At 35.4% G+C, this 14446-nt stretch overlaps 1 protein-coding gene across 1 annotated transcript in view; it reads left to right on the plus strand.

Moving 5' to 3' along the window:
- The window catches only part of LOC148952538 (uncharacterized), a 211650-nt gene that overhangs the window by 18310 nt on the left and 178894 nt on the right, over positions 1-14446 (plus strand). Inside the window, exon 4 of the mRNA XM_089089219.1 lies at positions 6955-7127. Within this exon, the coding sequence (XP_088945345.1) occupies positions 6955-7127 (173 nt within the window). The remainder of the gene's footprint in view (positions 1-6954; positions 7128-14446) is intronic.

Raw genomic sequence — 14446 nt, forward strand, 5'->3', positions numbered from 1 at the left:
TAAATGTGAGAAAGTTCCTGTTTTTCATTCTCACTGACAAAAACCATAAAACAGACATGAATTGCTGTTGACATCCATAAATGTGAGAAAGTTCCTGTTTTTTCATTCTCACTGACAAAAACCATAAAACAGACATAAATTACTGTTAACATCCATAAATTTGAGAAAGTTCCTGTTTTTTCATTCTCAATGACAAAAACCATAAAAAAGACATGAATTGCTGTTGACATCCATGAAAAAAATCAAATAAATTGACCAACACCCATAACCGTCCAAGAAAACATCCATCAAAGTGAGAAAATTCATTTTTTTTCAAGTGAGAAAAATTCCTGTTTTTTCATTCTCACTGAGAAAACCATAAACCATGTGGTAATCGTCGGAGTAGCACCCCCCTCTCTACTGGCTGTATCATTAGAAGTTGGATTCTAAGTTTTTCCTGCTTTGGTAAGATATATTTGATGGTGTAAGTTTCCCCTATAACAATTCAAACAATCACATTTCATTTCATTGAGACCCCGAAGCCGCGCCGAAAAGTCGGCGGCGCGCCGCCGAAAAAAAAAAAGGCGGCGCGCCGCCAAGCTTGCATCAGCGCGATGAAGCCCCCGCTGCTTTTACCGGTGGTTGCGTCCCTAAAATGCCGCCGTTTTTTTTTTATTTTTTCCTCTCTTTTTTGGTTATCGATATCGATCTCCGGGCTTCAACCGTCATCCCGGCTAATCTGTTTCTTAAAAATAAATACTGTCATCTTGGGCTCGCCATGTATATCGGTTCATAGGAAGGAGAAGAAGAAATTTTTCTTGTAACAAAAATTCTACCTTCCACTTTAAAATTCTGTTCATTTTTCTTTCTGATTTTTCGGATGAAAAGAGGTAGGTAAAAGAGCATTAGGCAATTCAGGGTGTTGTCATAGGCAGCGCAATCGAGCTGTCTAGGTAAAGAACAATGTTGGCACAATGTATTATTTATTTTTTTTTTTGTTTTTTTTCCATGCCAGGGCAATTCGTATCGAAGGAGTTGTCGTAGAAACTTAAAAAAGGGCTCATTCGATTGGAAATTGGAATAACTAGTGCCCTTTTTAATAGTCGAAAGTGATTGGAAGGCAGCTAACACCCCTTCCACGCCCACCGTTTCCCCAAACACATCCAATCAATATTTTAAGATAGCCATTTTGTTCAGAGTAACTGATTTCCAGAGAGAAAATATGTTTTTGAGGAGGTTACACCCCTAAAACCCTTAGGGCAAGGGTTTTGTAGTTATGCCTTGGAGGTATATGAAAACGTTTTTGTCACACAGTATTATTTATTATTTTTTTCCTTGATCCCAGGGCATGTCATATCAAGGTAGTGTTTGTAATAAATATAAAAAGTTTCAGGTCTATTAGTGATGGTTTTGGCGTGTGTCCTTTTTAGTATTCGACCAAGTTAGGTTGGCCACTAACACCCTTTCCGCGCCCATCAATTCTTGAACCACGTCCCCAAAAACATTTTAGAAATCCATTGTGGGTGCCTTAGCTGACAGGTCTGGAAATTATGTCTTAGAGGATGACAACCACCCTCACAGCCCTTAGGGTAAGGGTTGTAATTTATGCCCTGGGGGGATATACGGTGTTTACAGAAACCGTTGTCGTAGAAACTCAAAAAGGGATCATTAGTTTGGAAATCGAAAAGCCTAGTGTCCTTTTTAATAGTCGAAAGTGATTGGAAGGCTTGACGTTTTTATAGTAAAGATCGATATGGGTATTACGTATTATTTTTTGGTGTTGTTGTTGTTTAGACAAGAGCATTTTGTATAGAAGCAGTTGCTTTGGGAGCATCTAAGAAGGCTTAATTAATTGAAAATAAAAAGGGCTGATGCCCTTTTCAACATTCAAAAATTATTTGAGGAATACTAATCCCCCTCCCACCCCCACCCACCCATTTTACTTTATTTTTTAAAAGTAAAATTTTCCATAATATTAAATAAAAATGCACTGTGTTTATTCTAATTACCAATAAGGCATCTCAGCAGTATCCCAAGAACGACTGAGGGTATTATGTTCAAACTTTCAGGGCTTCTTCTGCTCTTAAAATTTGACCAAATCAAAATAGCGTAAGTGATCCAAGCTATCAAAGAAAGTAAACAATTTTTTTTGCGAATGTTATCAAGTTTTCCATTCCAGGTCAACTAGAGGAGGTATGAAACTAAATTAAACACTACTATTTGTGTCCAGATTTTTATAAGGGTCTATGTTGTTAAATTTTTCTGAAAATTGTTTTCCAGCATACAAATAGCAGGCCAAACTATAAATTCTTAAAAAAAAAACAAAAATATTTAAAGTATGATTTTCTTTTTCCCTGAAAAGACTATATCAATATAAAACGAACAGAAATTAATTAAAAAAACTGTTTCCAAAAAATAAGTTTTTCAAAGAAAAGTAAAGAGCTTTATTAAACCAAAAATGAGCAAAAATAAAGTCAAATAATCTACCAAGCGTGAAACTACCACAAATCAGCATCGATAAATAAATAAAACCCAAAATGAACAAAAATTACAATAAATAACCGAGTCAAACTCAAAAGGAGCCGAAATTAACATGAGTTGGGCTCAAAACCCCTATGCCTTCCCAAGGCCAGAACATAATTTGTACTTTACTGACAAAAATACAAATGAATATGCGTTGTCAGTTTAATATACATATACTGATATTTAGTAATCAAGATGTTAATACTATTTGATTTATTAAAGTTATAAAAGTTAAAACATTTATATTTTTCAGTAAAGTGAAAATTAAGTTCTGGCCATGGGAAGGCATAGGGGGTTTTGAGCCCAACTTATGTTAATTTCTGCTCGTTTGGAGTTTGACTCAGTTATTTATTGTTTTTTTTTATTTATTGTTATTTTTGTTCGTTTTGGGTTTCATTTATTTATCGATGCTGATTTGTGGTACTTTCCCGCTTGGTAGATTATCTAGAGCTAGTATAGAAATATATCTATAGAAATGAATTACATTTTTTTTTTTCACAGTTAGCAGAGTACATTGAAGTTGAAGTAACCTTAAACTTTGACTTGAAACGTTATAACTTGACCACTTCTTTCAGAAAAGAATTTTGGAGGGTTATTCCGTGTTGATAAGAAAAGAGGGTAAAGGTGCAGTTTAGTTCCTCCTGTAGTGTAGGGCGCAGGAGCCCTATGGTAAAGGTGCAGGTTTGTTCTCCCTTATAAAACAACTTATTTCAGCAGATACAAAGAAGAAGCCCATTTGCGGCATTCTGTGGGACCCCAAGGTCCAATACTAGTATCAGATCCCGCAAGTGGCAGTTTACGCTCGTCAAGTTCTGGCTGTACCGGCCACATGTGCCCCAGCTAAACGGCTTTTTAGCGCGACAGGAGTAATAATAACTTTAAAAATATTTATGAATTTGGGCGAGGTAAAAAAACCCTAGTTTGTTACATCAGTGGCACCTGAAGTGATTTAACCGCTGATTTAAAACTATTAATGCTATTAAGTCATGATATTTGATATGTTTACAGTGTTTTTTCGATATTGTTATTTGTTTTGTTTTTTGTTTTTTCAATTCCTTTTCGTATGTATTTGATGAACAGGAGATGTTTGAACTGCAAACTTTGAAAGTTATACACACATTAGCCCAAATCATTAACAAGAAGGAAATGACTAAACACGGGATTTTATAGGAACAATGCGATGTTAAACATAAACACAACATAGGTTTCCCTGGGTCTAGTGGCTAAAAATGAGAATTCTACTTGGTCTGATCGACGGTGAACATAAACACTTTCCGCACGGCCCAACAAATTCCTGTTTTGTCATATTGTTCTTGTATATTTTTAGCCAACCATTTAAAAATCTATACTAAGATGGTGGTTAAATTGGCTTGTTTATGTGTAATTTTGATTATTATTTTTAATCGTTACAAGTGGCACACCAGTGCATTATGTCGTGCTAAAAATCAATAGCCTACCGCCAAAAAAATTTCGGCGCGCCTGGTAGTACACTGACGCCCCTCAAAAGACACACATTTGTAACTTGCATGTCGGCGTGGCGCGGCGTCGGGGACTAGTCCTTAGTATTTGAAGTGGTAAAACAGCAAAAAGAGAAAAGAAACCCGTGGTGGTTCTGGCCTCTGTTGTGTCCGGGGCAAAATATTAATTATCCCCCCCCCCCTGTCTCAAACTAAATTTTCGGGCCAAATTTTAATTTATTAACCAGAATGTTTTCAATGTATTAATTAATGTACATTGGACTTATTTGTTATTCAAATCATTTTTAACAAAATTTTCACTTATCTACCAAATTATTTTCAATCAATTAATTAATTAAAAATTCATTTGTTATTTTTTCATTTAAATCATTTAATTATTTAATTATTGTTAGTTGCTTTAAAGATTATTATTGAATCAGTTTACACCCTTTACTTTATTTTGATAAAAATATAATTTCAAATATTACAAATTTATTATAACCGTTAGATTATTTATTTGAAACTTTGCGCCATTAAAATTTCTGCGCCCGGAGCAAGTGCCCCCTAAAACTGGCTACGAGAGAAACTCGATATAGTTGAATCATTTCCGCGTAAAAAAAGTAAAAAATTAGTCAACTATTTAAAAATAAAGAGTTCAGTGACATTCCTGCAGCTTTTAGAATAATTTTGTGGCTGGGTTTGGGTTAAGTCATGCAATGTGACAGGCGTCTTAAGTTCAATCAAACGATCATTAAAAACAAAATTTTACCATTTCTTAGACGTTCAAGATGATTAGTCCTGAATTGCCATGATTTTATTATTAACTGTTTAATATTTGCCGCAAAATAATTAGTATGAACGTCGAGACTCTTCTTACTTTAAGGGCAATGACTCTTGTACAATGTTAATTAAGGCGTGAAAGCATTTAACTGTCCACATTTTTTTTCTTAGCCTTTGGCATTAATTACAAATCCATGCTTAAAATTTAAGGGCTTGGTTAAGAATGCAATTTGAAATAGACCGCTTTTGAACTTTTTTTGTAGGCTAAAAGTTGTATTTCTCTATTCCAGTCGTACGATCACAACTTGTGTTATCGTTAGATTTTTAATTTTTACCATTTCTGGTGGCTCTTTTTTCTAGTGGAAAGAACATTCTTTGTGGCATCGGCCAGAAGCGGTAATTAGAGGGTCAATTGCCCCCTAGATTTTGGAAAAAAAATCGAACAAAACAAAACACCCCTTTTAGATTTTGATAATAAAAGTTTTCTGTTTCTTCATTAAAATCAGTCATAACATTTGTAGTTGCGAAAATATTTTCCCTAATTTGACTCTGGTACAGGTGGTAAATAAGCTCTAAAAAGAATTTAACTGACTTCTTTTTTTAGCCTATGGCGTCAATGGTAATTAGCACTCGAAATTTATAGGCTTGATCAACACCGAAATCTAAAAGTTGCTGCCTGTGAACCTGTCTCATAATATAAAAAGTAGTTAAATGTTGTTATGGGATACAGGGGCGGATCCAGGATTTTTTTAGGGGGGGGGCAAAATAGCTTGATCCGATAAAAAAATTTAGGGGGGGGGGGTGCAAAATAGGTTGATCCAATAAACTTGCGTTGGGAGCAAGTTTAATAAGCGCAAACTTGAGTAAATTAAGTAAATTACACGACTTTAGACTACGCTAGGGGGGGGGGGTGCCCCCTCGACCCCTCCCCCTGGATCCGCCATTGATGGAATAACCACTATTTGTGGTATCGTGAGGCTTATTTTATATTTTTCTATTCATCTTTTTATTTGTTTATTTAGCTACTTTGTTTTTCGCAAACTATTGAAAAAAAGGCGTGTGTACTATTTATCATTCTTGAAGGCAGTTGTTAAATTTGACAAACTTGACAATCTTAAGTCAGCTTTCTTCTCCCTTAATGTTGTAGCTGGGACAATATTCCGTCTAAATTTGCCTCTGGTACGCTCAGGGGTGTTGTTTGGGGGGGGGGGCAGTTGTTCCCCCAATAATGTGGAGAAAAAATTATTATATATCCCATGCCCCTTGACTCTCCGGATATGGACCCCTCTTGGCCCCCCCATAAAAATGCTGGAGATTAGCCCCTGGGTACGCTGTTAGTTAAGGCGTGATATAATTTACCAGTCCACTTCTTTTTTAGCCTGTGAAATTAACGCTTCAAACACTTGGCTATCAGCGAAATCTCAATTAGGCTACTTGTGAGCCTGTGCTATAGGCTAGAAAGTAGTTAGTTTTTTTTCTGTGGGGTGATCACCATTTGCTTTGTCTTAAGATTAGGTTTTGCAGTCGGGTTTTTCTTATATTTTAATTTTTTTAAATATATTTTAATATTTTAATTGATCGGTATGGTGTCTGCTCAGAATATGGAAAAAAATTGTGTGAAATTTATCAATCCCGAATGTATTATTTCACCTGTTTTGCTTTTTCAATTAATCATATTGCCCCCCCCCCCCCAAAAAAAAACTACTTTTGTATTTGTAGTAAAATGGATAGCGAAGTTTAGTTTTAAAGAATGGACAGCCGTAGAGAAGAAATAGGAAGCTATGCTTTACATAGATTATATTTCTAGCGAAAAAAAATCTAGGTTTACTAAGAAGGGCAGTGTTCTAAGAAATCAGGGAATATTTACTTTAGATAACTTTTATTTCTAGGGTTGTTTTGTTTAAAGAACATATTACATGACTCAGCAGTTTAAGTAATTACTTGACTTGTGGTATTGCAGTAGATTGATCTCTGCTTGGCAATGCAGAGCCTGGGGTTCAATCCCGGCTGCCGCAGGGCTGAGGGTAAAAGGACTCGTCGGTTAAATAAACTACCATGAAACATCTATGAATTCTTTAGGCGCAAAAAGTGGCCTATGAGGATTTATTTGTTTATTCATTAGTTTAACATTTAAGTCGATTAGGGTATATTTTAAAGAGACTAGAAATTTTGGGTTCTTAAAACTATTTTTTAGGAAAACTTTTTTTTTTTCCAGAATGCTGACACATTCAGTCTTAGTTCTCCGGCTACTGAATTTTTGCATGTTCCCTTTGGACATAATAATGTCGCTTCCACCTACTGTCCCAGTGTTTCAAGTAATTCTTTCGCAGCTCAATATCCACCAATGTTCGGGTCAGATTCAACACTTGTAAGGCTGTCACATAACAAGTAAGTAATTTCGGTGATCGTTTGGCGACTAAGTAGGAAGCACAGTTTATAGAATTAGCAGTATGATCATTCCCTATCTCACCCATTATAAAAACCCGGACCGAGGTGCGAGTGCTCCAGAGAACGTTTTTGCAGATATAAACATAAGCGGTATTAGATCTTTTCACGGGTAGACAAGTCAGATTTCTCTTGGACGCGAAACTTAGAGTTATAATAGAAATAATCGGAAATAAGTGGAAACCCGCTATTACGAATAATGCACTTTGTAACCCTCTTGGACGAGAAACTTAAAGTAATAATAGAAATAATCGGAAATAAGTGGAAACCCGCTATTACGAATTATGCACTTTGTAACCATTTCTCATTGATTGACGGAAACAGACTAACCCGCTAATGCAGAAATAAGTGGGAGGAGCTTTTTTTCGCACCGAGAATGAAGACCAGAAATGATCTGCGATAAACTTACTGGATAATTCTATAAACTGTGGTAGGAAGACTGGTCTTGTAGTACTAAGGACAGTAAAATTGAATTTGGTTGTTTTGATTTTATATATGAAAGCTTGGAAAAATTGGAACTTTGATTTGTAATGAAAAATTCCCCAATACGATGTAATGCAGTTTTTGGCAGTGGCGGGTGTCGATTGTAGGCTAAAGATTAAATGAAAAAATCAAGTTTTTTTAACTGAAAGTAAGGAGTGACATTAAAACTTAAAACGAACAGAAATAATTCCGTACATGAAAGGGACTGTCCCCTCCTCAATACCTCGCTCTTTACGCTAAAGTTTTTTTATTGTTTTAAAAAATAAAGTTGTGTGACAGATTCAAACTTTAGCGTAAATAGCGATATATCGAGGAGGGAACAATCACTTTTATATAAGGAATAATTTTGTTCATGTTTAGTTTTAAAGTCGCTCCTTACGTTAAGTTAAAAGAAATTAATCCAATTTCTGAACATTTCTGAACTAATGTAGGTTTTGATTTTAGTTAATTGTGCATGAATATTTAATGCGAAATTTGCATATTAATTTTAATCTTTTGGCTAAATGGCTTTCTATATCCCTATGTTTTATTACGTATATTAGGGAGTTTGCCCCCTAGTCGATACCTTGCTCTTTACGCTAAAGTTTGAATTTTGTTCGAATCACAAAGGCCGGTTAATTAGAATAGATAGCTTTTTTGAAACTACTAAAAAAAAAAAAAATTGCGAAAAGGGCGAGATATTGACTAGGGGGCGAACCCTCTCATATACGTAATAATTTCTGTTTTCTTAAGTTTTAATGTTGCTCCTTACTTTCAGTTGAAAAAACTAGTTTGTTTTTATTTAATTTCTGATCGTTTTTTAAATAATGCTGGGAAATCCGGTGCCCCCTTCATAGAAATATCCCTTCCCCCAAGGACACATCCTCCCTGGAAAGATCCATCCCCCTGCGCCCCTCCTCTACCACCCCCCGCCCGAAACAAATTCCACCTGGAACGTCGTTATACTTCCCAATAACCAATACTATATGTAAACAATGGGAAAAGTTCATAACTTCCAGCCCTTCCCCCGGGAACTTTGGGGGATTAAGTCATCCTCAAAGACATCCTTATCAGATTTTAGACTATGCTTAACAAAATGGCTTTCTCAAAATTTTAATTGGATGACTTCAGGAACAAAATTAGCGTCGGAGGGGGCTACGTTGCCCCCCAATTTTTTGGTCACTTAAAAAGGGCACTAGAACTTTCAATCTCCATTCGGATGAGCCCTATCACGATGTTCTAAGACTACTGGATCGATACGATTACCCCTGGGGAAATAATAATAATAATAATAAAAAAAACGCATCCGTGATCTTTCTTTTGGCAAAAAATACAAAATTCCACATTTTTACAGATAGGAGCTTGAAACTTCCGCAGTAGGGTTTTTTGATGCGCTGAATCTGATGGTGTGATTTTCATTAAAGTTCTATGATTTTTGGGGGTGTTTCATCCTTTTTTCGAAAAAAAGGCAGATTTTCTCAGGCGCGTTACTTTTTATGGGTATAACTGAACTTAATGAAACTTATATATTTGAAATCAGCATAAAAATATGATTCTATTGATGTATCTATGGGTATCAAAATTCCGGTTTTTAGAGTTTCGGTTACTATTGAGCCGGGTCGCTCCTTACTTACAGTTCGTTGCCACGAACTGTTTGAAAAGAAACCAGCAAAAAAAAAATCATAAAATAAAAAATATATGGTACCAAACCACTTAAGAAGGTTATCGTCCATTTGGTGTGGGTGCCTTTGGGGATCAACATATCAAGCATTTTGGCTTATTTTGGAACCCCTACAAGCCAAACTCCCCCCCCCCGCCCACAGAAAAAATGTGTAGTCTCCTTATCCAGGCATCAATCCTTAGAAATTTCAAGTCAATCAGCAAAAAAGTTATTCGGCCATTTTTGGGCCCCATTTTCAGGGGGGAAATCCTGTGGTTGATCACGAAAGTTTGTCGCTTTTTTATCACTTTGTTTGTCAATTTTTGGGTACTAATCCTTAGTTTTGTTATGTTAATGCTATGAGTCATCGAAGTGCTGTGATGCCAAAAGCTCATTTACAATGAGATTACTAACACCAAAATTTGGCTAGTACTAATTTGAGCCAATCAGATTTTTCATGGAATTTACTGGTTAGATGAAAGTTCTACAAAAAAATTTGATTGGGTCAAATTAGCACTAGCTAAATCTTGGTATTTAAACCTCATTGTGAATGGCCGTAAGAGCCTTTAATAATAATGTAAAACTGAGCTTGTCCAGATTAGCTGCTGAAAGGATCAATAGTTGCAGCTGTGAAAAAAAAAAAAAACTTGTTCAGCTATCTTGTGACTGCGTATGTTTCGAAATCCAGAACTTTCCGGACTCCATGATCGGCGACCACTGTCAAAATTCATCCACGCCAGATTTGGCTTGCCATGCCTTGCATCGTCCATACATTGCTATATATGGACGATTAGCCATCGTGTGGCGAGACTTGCCACGCGTGGAATTTTAATATCTGCACCAGGTGCTGGAGAGTGTGTGACCCCTCGCTAATGATAGTAATTTAAACATATTACCAAAAAATACTAAAGGTGCTGATCTTTGTTCTAGCCGACTGGCTGCTCATTAGTATATACCACTAAATACATACTAACCAGTGATTGAATATTGAAAGTTGCGCTTCTATCAATACTGATCAATGTTTAGCGGCTTATTAGTATGGATGTAGTGACTTCACGAGTTGGTTTCAAATGTGTCATTTGCAAAATCTTAATTTGTGTCAAAAAGTATGGGAAACAGGTAAGATTTGGGTCTTCGGCAAATTAGCATGGGATAGTAGAAAACAATTTATATAATTTTTCTTTTTTTAAACTTGTTTTCAGATTTTTTTTAAAACTCTTTTTTTCTTAAAAATAGAAAATACTTTTTTCTCTATGAAAAATTTTTTGAATTTATAATATATAAACAAATAAATATTTCAAATATAATGTATAAAAAACATATAAATGTATAATCTATGGATATAAGTGGAAACAAGGGACGAAAGCGGTTGGGGGATTGCATACCACAGATATAAAACTGATTTAAATAATAAATGTGTAAAGTGTAAATAAAAAAAAGTCGGAGAGCGGAGAAAAACGAATTAAAAAGATGTTATGTAGAGCAGAATCCGTTTAAAACGCGTTTTAGAAACGAGTTAAAAAACAAGATGAAGAGCACTTGCAGCAGCCTTCTGACGACATCATAAAAAATTAGAAAGTTGAAACGAGTTAAAAAGATTTTATTCAGAGTAGAATCCGTTTAAATAGTGTTTTAAAAACGAGTTAAAAAAGAAGATGAAGAGCACTTGCAGCAGCGGCTTGACGACTTCATAAGAAAATAGAAAGTTGAAACGAGATAAAAAGATGCTATGTAGAGCAGAATCCGTTTAAAACGCTTTGAAAAACAAGATGAAAAGCACCTGCAGCAGCCTTCTGGCGACATCATAAAAATTAGAAAGTTGCAACAAGTTAAAAATATTTTATGTAGAATAGAATCTGTTTATAACGCGTTTTAGAGACGAGTTAAAAAAGAAGATGAAGAGCACATGCAGCAGCGGCTGACGACATCATAAGAAAATAGAAAGTTGAAGCGAGATAAAAAGATGTTATGTAGAGCAGAATCCGTTTAAAACGCGTTGAAAAACAAGATAGCGCCTGCAGCAGCCTTCTGACGACATCATAAAAAGTTAGAAAGTTGAACGAGTTAAAAAGATGTTATTTAGAGCAGAATTCCTTTAAAACACGTTTTAGAAACATGTTAAAAAAGAAGATGAAGAGCACCTGCAGCAGCCTTCTGACGACATCATAAAAATTAGAAAGTTGAAGCAAGTTAAAAATATTTTATGTAGAATAGAATCTGTTTAAAACGCGTTTTAGAGACGAGTTAAAAAAGAAGATGAAGAGCACTTGCAGCAGCGGCTTGACGACTTTATAAGAAAATAGAAAGTAGAAACGAGATAAAAAGATGCTATGTAGAGCAGAATCCGTTTAAAACGCGTTGAAAAACAAGAGGAAAAACACCTGCATCAGCCTTCTGACGACATCATACAAAATTAGAAAGTTGAACGAGTTAAAAAGATGTTATGTAGAGCAGAATCCGTTTAAAACGCGTGGAAAAACAAGATGAAGAGCATCTGCAGCAGCCTTCTGACGACATCATAAAAAATTAGAAAGTTGAACGAGTTAAAAAGATGTTATATATAGAGCAGAATCGTTTAAAACGCGTTTTAGGAACGAGTTAAAAAGGAAGATGAAAAGCACCTGCAGCTGCGGCTGGCGACATCATAAAAAAATTAGAAAGTTTCAAAGAGAATTGGATAATTGAGATTGTAATTCTATATTTTTATAGCATTTAAGCAGATAGTTTGCCGTAAGTAATAGTTATTACTTAAAAGAGAAATTTCCGCTTAAATCGCAGTACCAGGGAACCGAACTTCGCTCGGTGAAGCGAATTTTAGGCATAAAACGGTGTCTGGCGTATTCGTCTCCTTGAAATACCTAATCAATTTGTGAATTTATGCCCCTGAACTCTACAAAGGAAAAGTAAGCTTAGTTTACTAATAATCCAGTCCAAAATAGCAATATTTTTAGTTAAATATCTTGCTATGATCGCTCTCAAAGTTCAATTAAACTCTACTGTCAATCTACAAGGCTCAATGGACCTGCAAGGTGGCAATTTAATTAAACAATCGCTGCATGCAAATTTGATATAAATAGGAGAAAATTAACCCAGGTCGGAACGTTTAAGCATAGTAGTCACGCGATTGATATTCACTCACCCTTGTCGAACTCTCTGTCTTCATTTACAGTTTTCTCCAGTTAAGTGTCTATTTTCATTTAGCTGACGATTTAAGGCCAGACGGTAAGAAACAGTTTAGGGTACAGTAAAACAGGTTAGGGGCGCTGGGAGGAGGGAACGAATTTTCCCAAAGCTGTGACCTTTTAAATAGTTTTATTTTCACGTAAAAAATGTTAGTATACCAATTTTAAGAAAAATGATCTTGTCGTCTTTCAAGGAAATATTACAATTATTGCTCTTTAAAAGATATAAGATACAGATAAATTTCTGTTAAAATTGCATAAAAATGTAGTTTAACGATCTCAATCATCCAATCTCTTCGCAATTAGTGTATTAATTATAATTATGTCCTCTTTATGCATTAAATTCAATCTTCGGTTTTAAGAAGTCGCTAGTAGGCCCAGAACCGTTCTTAGGATTGGCAGTGCCTGAGAAAAAATTAATTACTGTGTATCTCCCGACTCCAATATAAACAAAAAAAGACCAATTAAATTGAAAAATTTGATGAAAGTGGGCTCAATGTTTGATAAATATAGAGAAATATTTGATAAATATTCCTCTAAGAGGGTACAACGTTTTCCAAATGAAAAATATTTGCCAAAAAATGCTGCCTTTTCTGTAAAAATTAGCTGAAAGTTTTTCTGCCTGCATTTTTTTTTTAGATTTTGGTATCAATTTTTAGTTGAGTTAGTATTTTTGTCCCTTTTTTAGTTTTTATAAAGGATTTTTGTTATTGGTTGAGAATTAGAGGATTGCAGCCGTCCATCATCCGGCTTTTCGAGCCTTCCCCGGGCGGTTGTGTGTATGTAAAGTTTATTTTGTAATTAATAGTAAAGTAAATAAATAATAAAAACAATGGGGAAAACGCTGCGTCTCTTTTGCCCTTTAGAGTTGAACACATTTTTAGAGCAGGGATGTTTCCATCTTCCAGAGAGGTGAAATAATTTCTCAGAGCTGCTTCCAACATTATTCGGAAACGTGGCGAAAATGTTAGAAGGAGTTTCAGGTATTTGAACTTTACCCCGGTTGCAGCTTCTAGTGGCTGGCATCGTGCCAGACGTGAAGAAAAGTGAGCTGAACTAACTAACCTTAAAACTTCGTCGACTGTTGCCCTTGAAAAGACGTCGCGTCAGTTTAAAACAAAAAAAAAAGTTATGGCCGAACCCATCAATCAAAACAGGCCTTATTGATAAGTTTAACCGTTTTCTCTCTTTTTTATTCTCAAGAAACTCAGAAGCTGCTCACGCACTATTTTATAATAGTAGGGGAAGAGAGCTTTTAATACCAAACATAATTTTTCATACTTTTGATCAGGACTGGACAAACTACAGTCTGTGGCGGTGGCGTCATTTGGGGAAAGGGGGCAAGGAGTGGGCTCAATAATTTGGAAAAAAATAATTATATAGCCCATGTCCCTTGACTCTCCGGATGTGGTATTACTCCCCGGGTATTTTCATCGTAACTGCATTTCCACTCGACCGGAATTACAATATAACGACTACTTTGATTCTCGTTTTATGTTGAGAAGTCTAGTCAGAGCGCAGTGTTGTCAGACTGTAGAAAAAATTGGTGATAATTTAATACCACAGCTTCTTGATCCAAGGAAGGAATTTTTTTAGTATTTGCTTGCATTGGATGACAGTACCGGATGTACAGGACGCCGCACGGCTCTTAATATGCATGCGGTATAAGCACTAATTTTCAACTCACGGAAGAATTACTAAGTGTTAATTCACTCAAAGAAATGAAGAATATCATGCCCCTTTAGCTTTCTCCTGTATCATCCACCGTTGAAAGTCTGTGTAAATTTGTATTAAGCATAAAAAAAATGCATAGTACAGAAAAATGCTTTTTTCAATAAAAAAAATGCTTTTTTTCATGTTGAAAAAAAAAGTCTAAAAAGCGAGTCCCTGTTGACCGATTGTAATTCGAATGCACTCATGAAAATTATAACCAGTAAGCTGGTGCTATAGTTAAAAAA

This window comes from Artemia sp. Qi Xiang Cuo, chromosome 5, assembly GCF_049724085.1.
Source record: "Artemia sp. Qi Xiang Cuo chromosome 5, ASM4972408v1, whole genome shotgun sequence".
NCBI classification, from domain to species: Eukaryota; Metazoa; Arthropoda; class Branchiopoda; order Anostraca; family Artemiidae; genus Artemia; species Artemia sp. Qi Xiang Cuo.